The 6894-nt window shown below is 29.1% G+C and overlaps 1 protein-coding gene across 1 annotated transcript; it reads right to left on the bottom strand.

Annotated features, from left to right (window-relative positions):
* Positions 1 to 5578, bottom strand: LOC113862536. Its single transcript, XM_027495617.1, has 4 exons — positions 5461 to 5578; positions 1292 to 1411; positions 396 to 1163; positions 1 to 77 (listed from the first exon to the last, which is right to left on the bottom strand). The coding sequence occupies exons 1-4, from the start codon at positions 5576 to 5578 to the stop codon at positions 1 to 3; spliced, it is 1083 nt and encodes a 360-aa protein (XP_027351418.1).
* Between the last annotated feature and the right edge of the window lie 1316 nt (positions 5579 to 6894).

Below are 6894 nucleotides of genomic sequence, written 5' to 3'. Positions count from 1 at the left end.
TCAGTCTGTATATACCTCTCCACGTTGTCTCAACCGCTCATAATGAATATTAAATTCTGATTCAGTTCTTGAATAACCTGCATACCACAAACTCATTAATATAAGTATGTCAACAACATATAAAATTTATAATTCAATGTAAATATCATTAATAAAAGAATAATGTCAATTACCCATGCAGACGACAAGTTTATGCAAGTAAGGTGTCTTAAATCTTCGCAAGAAATTAGCAGCAATATGCCTGATACAATACATATGAAATGCCTTTGGAGGTTCTCATTGTCCGTTACTTCGTCTTATTGCTGCATTAATTGACTCGTGCCGATCAGAAATAATACCAATACCATCCTGCGTCACAACATGTTTGCGTAAATTCTCAAGGAAAAAATGTCAACCATCTGCAGTTTCTCCTTCAACAATAGCAAAGCCAATCGGCAAAATATTCTGATTGTCGTCTTGTGCAACAGCTACCAATAAAGCCCTCTTGTATTTTCCATATAAATGTGTCCCATCAACCTGCACAAGTGGTTTGCAATGTCTGAATGCCCGAATGCAAGGAGCAAAATTCCAAAAAATACGACATAATATTTGAACATCATGAACCAACTCATCATTGCGATAAGCTTTAACAGCATCCAATTGAACAATTGACCCACGAACAGCGTCACACATCGCTACAGACCATTGCGGCAGGGCTTCATACGAGGCTTCCCATTCACCATACACTTTTTCAATTGCTTTTTGCTTTGCCATCCATGCTTTTCTATATGTTGTCGTATATCCAAATCGAGCTTGGACTTCATTAATCACAAGTTTGATCTTAAAAGAAAGGTCAGATTCTACCATTGGCTTAATAAATTCTGCAATTGTGTCTGCATCCAACTTGCTATGATCCTGCGAAATCCTAGCCCTCATACAAGTGTGTGGCCCATTATACTTCCTGATTTCCCAAAAACATTTGTTTTTCCTCAAGCTAGCCCGAACAAGCCAATCACAATCTATGCCATAGCTTACACATTTACAGTAAAATGTATTTGGTTCAAACTCAAATACTTTATAGTCCATTCCTTTTGATATACTGTAATGTTTAATTGTTTGTATAATATTTTCTCTGTCATTAAATTGCATTCCAACACACAATTCTCCTACTACCTCAGAATTACCTATCAAACACAAATTTTAATAAAAAAAACTAATTCATTAAATTAAACATAAAATGATAAGGGTATAATTAAAATATTTCAAACATCACATACCTAAGCATATTCTGGAAATTCAGGTACTTGCATACTTGTAAGATCTAACGCACGCATGAATGACGGCTCCTCAAACGGATGTTTGCCAATCATTGAACTTGATAAATAGGAGTCTTCATCAACTCCCTCATCTTCTGATTCCTCATCATCACTATCTTCATCAAAGTCAAGGTCATCACTTTCAGTGCTGTTTTGTTCTCATTCAATCTCTCTGTTGGGAACGATGCTCACATAGGCTTCATCTTCTTCATCGCTACCTTCTGCACGTGTATCAGCTGTAATTTGTTTAAAAATAATATACATCTCAATGGTAGGAGTTGGGGCCCAACGCTCATTATGTATTTGAAACATTTGTTGAATATCTTCATCGGTTGTTATTGCAACTCCTTGGTATTGCATGAAACCTCCAAAAATAGAAATCGGACACCTATACGTTATACTCTACTATTTTTGGAGTCTTCACTTCAATATATTGACAAAGCCAATATTTTAGTGCTTCATATGATATATTATAAGAAATATGCATACAAATTGGCTTCTCACATGTAAATCTCACACATTCACATGTGTTTGTAATAATTTCACCATTAAAGTACACCACTATATTTGTACTCATTTCTTTCTTCAACTATAAAAGAATAGCCAAATTTGACAAATAAAAAAATGCAAACAGCAGAAATGCAATAGAAAAGCTTTAGAGAGTGGAGAGAATAGGGTTACGGTGCAATTTATTACAAATTGCAATGACTATATATAGAATGAGATTTTAAAAAACGCTAGTGACGATTTTACTTCTTAAAAATCGCCATAAACGATTTTTACTTTCAAAAATTTTTGAAAACTCGCCAGTGGCAATTTTTACCATCATATAAAATTACTTTTTCTGACATTCAAAAATCACCACCGACAATTTTTTTTAAATTTCTCATATTTATGTAATTTTTTTTTAAAGTCCATATTATGGTAATTAAGTAAAAAAAATCCCATATAAAAAAAATGACCCGCAAAATCACAAATCTAATGATTTGAAAAATTAAAACGCGTGAGTGACGTAGAAAACAAATATTTTATTAATTACTATAAAATATATACAAGAATCAAGTGGTTGCGGGTGGGGAAGGAATCCAATAAGACAAAAACGAAAATTGACAAGGAAACTTTTATTATCACACCTAACTTCATTTATGATGAATTGGCCATTTGATAGCATCTTTGTTGATTGAAGCAATTGAATATGTAAGTGTTTTAGAATGTTACTTAAAAATGTAAAATTTATTTCCTAAAACATATTTCTTATACTAAAATTAACAATTAAATTTAAATTATAATATAAAATAAAATATATATAGCATTCAATAATATTATTAATTTATTAATAAGATAGTACGAGTGATAAATAATTTGATATAGTTTAAATAAAATTTTAAGTTTAAATTTTTGTATATATAAAAAGAATTATATAATAAATTTATGTATCACATCTGAGGGCATCATTTGAACCAAACACATATTAAACTATTTAAAAAAAATTGTTGATTTATGTTTATTTATCAGTAAATGACAGATTAGACGGATGATACACTGCTTACTTGTTTTCTATTTTTGTGTAAAGAAGAATCGCTTGCCAGAGATTCACCAGAGATATTTTGTCACAGTAAACCACATTATCAGAAGATATTCACTGTTTTCTCAGCTGAAGGTGTGTCCCAACCGATATCAGAATTTTCTACTGTTTATAAACCAGAAGTTTAATTTCTTTATTTTTAATGTGAGAAAAAATTATTATTTTTAAGATCGCAAGGTATTTTAATTTGTCTTTTCGGTAGAACCATTAGTCTACTCAATAATTACGAGAACGTCGATTCTCTTAATTTTATTTAACGAGCATGTATTATTATGGGCTTTTCAATTTTTATTTTTAAAAATGGATGAGTAAAAGTAATTAAACATAAGAGTTAAAAAATGATTTTTTAATGAAAAAAATTAAAAGTGTATTATGAAGAGCTCATAAAACCACGTGCGTCTTCCATCGTAAGAGTCAATTTAGTGGTAGACAAGGGATGTCACCAATTGCTTAGTTAGAGTAGTTTATTTGGGGGCCTCCTTCTATCTCTCTTTTTCTGTGTCTCCATCACACGTCAATGTTTATGTATGTATTTATGGGGGAAACAGAGTTGTACAAGTATTCTGACATCATTATATATCAAATCAATCTTTGAAAATTACATATTAAATTATATTTTAGCTTTCATTTTAATTTTATTTAGCTGTGTCATATTTAAGCTATATGAGATATTTGATTAAAATTAAATTAGTAATATATTGAAATAAAATTCTCAAAACAATGCGAAATTTGAAGGAGACAATGATAGGAAATATGAGCTAATGCTTGGGTTAATGATTTGCTTGAAAAAATAGTTTATTATTTTTATTTGTTTATTTTGTTTACTCTAAAAAAATCAAAGGTCAAAGGATGGTGGGTTAGATGCAACATCCTTGGAGATTAGATTTATTGAGATGTCAAAAATTGATTGGAAGAGAGTACAGAGAATATGATTCGTGGTTTGGAAGTCAAATAATGAAGATAGAAAAAATAGCACGAGTGGCAGTGTCAACGTAATAATGGGAGTGCAAATGAACCCAATATTGTAGGGTCTCCAAAAAGTAGCATAGGAAAATGACACAGGACACAGGACCCAGGAAGCATGCCATTAATTTATTTTGGATTATAGCATTTCAATTTGTAGTTACTCTATAATTTTTAATTTTATTATGCACAATTCTTTGTTTTATTTCAATTTCCGTATTAAAAAATCATTATGTTATTTTTATAATTTCAATCTCAATTATTTTATCATAACATCAACGCTGGAAAGATATAATTAAGACAAATGGTGAACAAACATTTTGTTTAAATGGATAACAAAATATAACTTTTTATTTTTTATAGATAAAATAAATAAATAAATAAATTTTACTAGAATAGTGTTTTTTCCACACAAGATTCCATCCATGGAAAAGTTTTGTGGGTTTTACTGGAATTCAATATAAAAATAAAGCATCCAAACATTAGGAAAGACAATATTTTATCACACAATTTTTCATGTCTCATAATTCTTTTCACCATAAATCAACCAAAACAAACAGAATAAAAAATTATTTTAAAGTATTTTTCCTTTTTAGATTTGTTAAATAATATTATTTAAAGTGGTAGTCCTATCTTTTTATCTTTTTGGTTAACCATTTTCCAACCCTATCTAAATGATTATATATATATCCTAAAAAAATTATCATTAGTGACTTTTGGCCAAAACTGCCAATTATGATTATTAATGTACTTTTTAATTATTTAATTATATTTTTAATTTATCATTGATTACTTTTTTTTATTTTTAATTATATCTCTAAATTTTTGTACTTATACTAAAAATTGTCATTGATAATTTTTAAATTTTTAAATTTTTTAAAAATATTATAGTTTTATATATATAATTTATAAAAACTATATATAAAATCTCTGTCTCACTCTCTCTCTCTCTCTCTCTCTCTCTCTCTCTATATATATATATATATATATATATATATATATATATATATATATATATATATAATCATGCTCTTTTGATTTAGAGTAACTTATGTCTAGCCTATGTATGTGTACTGCTCACGGGTCAAACAAGTGAAAAAAGACAGAACAAATGATTAAAAAGAAACACATCATAGTTAAGTGCAAGCACACATTTTCATGCTATATTGGTTAAGAATAAGTTACTCATATTTGAAATTTATTACATTTCAGTAGTCTTGTTTTTACACACACATTTTTATTTAATAATTTTATATATTTTTGTTGGATTTTCACTTATTTTAAGTTAATAAACTTGATTTGAGCGATTAAAAATAAAAAATATATGATTACATGAATGTCGTGAAAGAAGAAAACTCTGGCGTACGTGAAGATGTTAGGATGAGGTGGCAGGATCAAGAGGAATCAATCAAAACGACAAGACTAATAATGCAAATAAAATAAAACTTGGTAATATTAATTTTTCCATTTCTGCCTATAACATTACTTAATTTATCCATTACTGCCTATAACATTACTTAATTTATCCATTATTTGTATAACTATAAAAAAGAAAAGGCAAAATCGACAAAGAGACATGAAGAGAGAAATTATTATGAATATAGCTGTATAATGTACTGTCTCTATGATTGAACTGAATCAATCCATAAACACTCTGAATACGTGTCTTGTTTTTCTGCAAATGTCCAACATGCTCACCACTCTCTATGCGGCACACCTCTTCCCACGAAACCATTCTTTCCTTCACATATATTCTCTGCCTTTATCACAATATTTCTTTTTTATATTTGTACAACATTGTATCTGATAATGTATACTAACAGTTCTTCTCATCTGGTCGTATTCAGTGTAGCATCGACCACCTCTCATTGATAATGGGACGATGGATCCCTGCCTTTCAAGAGAATTATACGTGGACATGCAAATGCAACACATGCACTCTTTCCCCTATCTATTGCTGCGTGCATGCTTAGATATCCATTGAAACCTTGACAAAAGAAAATCCAATAAAACTGATTAAATCATGTTTTATCATAAATATCAGAATCCATAATGTTGAAATAATTCTAGATTAAAATAAATTTGACGTCAATTCTAACATGTTATAAATTATTCCAAATCCGTTTCGCATTTGATATTATAATTCGATGTCATCTTTTTAACTAAATTGACTCTTCCTTTGATATTTTGTACTATAAATCCTGTAGAGTGTAGATTTTTATGCTTAACCAAATGTACTTCTGTTTATTTCTTAATGATTGGTCGTAACGAAGTAATATTGAAGAGTTCAAGTTTTGTAAGGTTACACAGAGAGCAACTTAATTGCATATATAATGAAGTAATATTATCGAACTCAACGGAAGTAATATGTTGAGTACTTCAAGTATTCTCTGCAAAGTTTTTGGCTTTTCCAAAATAAAAAATAAAGTAAAAAGACCTTACTTATATGTATCATGTAACAATGATACTAATTAAATAATTTTTTTTCTCAAAAGATAAAGTATTTTTTGTTCTAAATTGTAAAACAATGTATTTTTCATTAATTTCAATCTTAATCATGCGTGTGATTGTCAATGGGATTTATAAGATTACCTATGTTTTGAACTTCCAAGGAGCTTGATGTTGGAAATGGCTTTGCATGTTTTATGACATCACAGAAAGTGTTGATATTCGAATATTCGTTGCTTTGATGTGTACTCATGCACTTCTAATTTACAGAGTCACGTCTAGCCTAAATCTGTTGCTCTTTCAAAAAAAAGTGAACAAGGAGAGGACAAATGATGAACAAGGAGCATTATTTTTTAAATTCAGGTTTTTGGAAGGAAAAAATAGTAAAGTAATAGTTCTATTTAGTAATAAGTTGGTTCTATCTAACTGTCATATTGGGGAAAGTAAAATAATTATATTAGTTGGAACGAGATAAAATAAATTTTATAACAGGCTATTCTATTTTGAACAATCTTTATTTTATATTTGTAAAGACTTTGACCCAAAAAGAGAGATTGGTACGGCAATTTTCCTCTAAAATTGGGCCCAGAGTCTTATTTTGGG

This window comes from Abrus precatorius, unplaced genomic scaffold (assembly GCF_003935025.1).
Source record: "Abrus precatorius isolate BTA unplaced genomic scaffold, Abrus_2018 Scaffold3, whole genome shotgun sequence".
NCBI lineage: Eukaryota > Viridiplantae > Streptophyta > Magnoliopsida > Fabales > Fabaceae > Abrus > Abrus precatorius.
The sequence above is the reverse complement of the archived record's forward strand: the minus strand, read 5'-3'. Positions and strand labels throughout refer to the sequence as shown.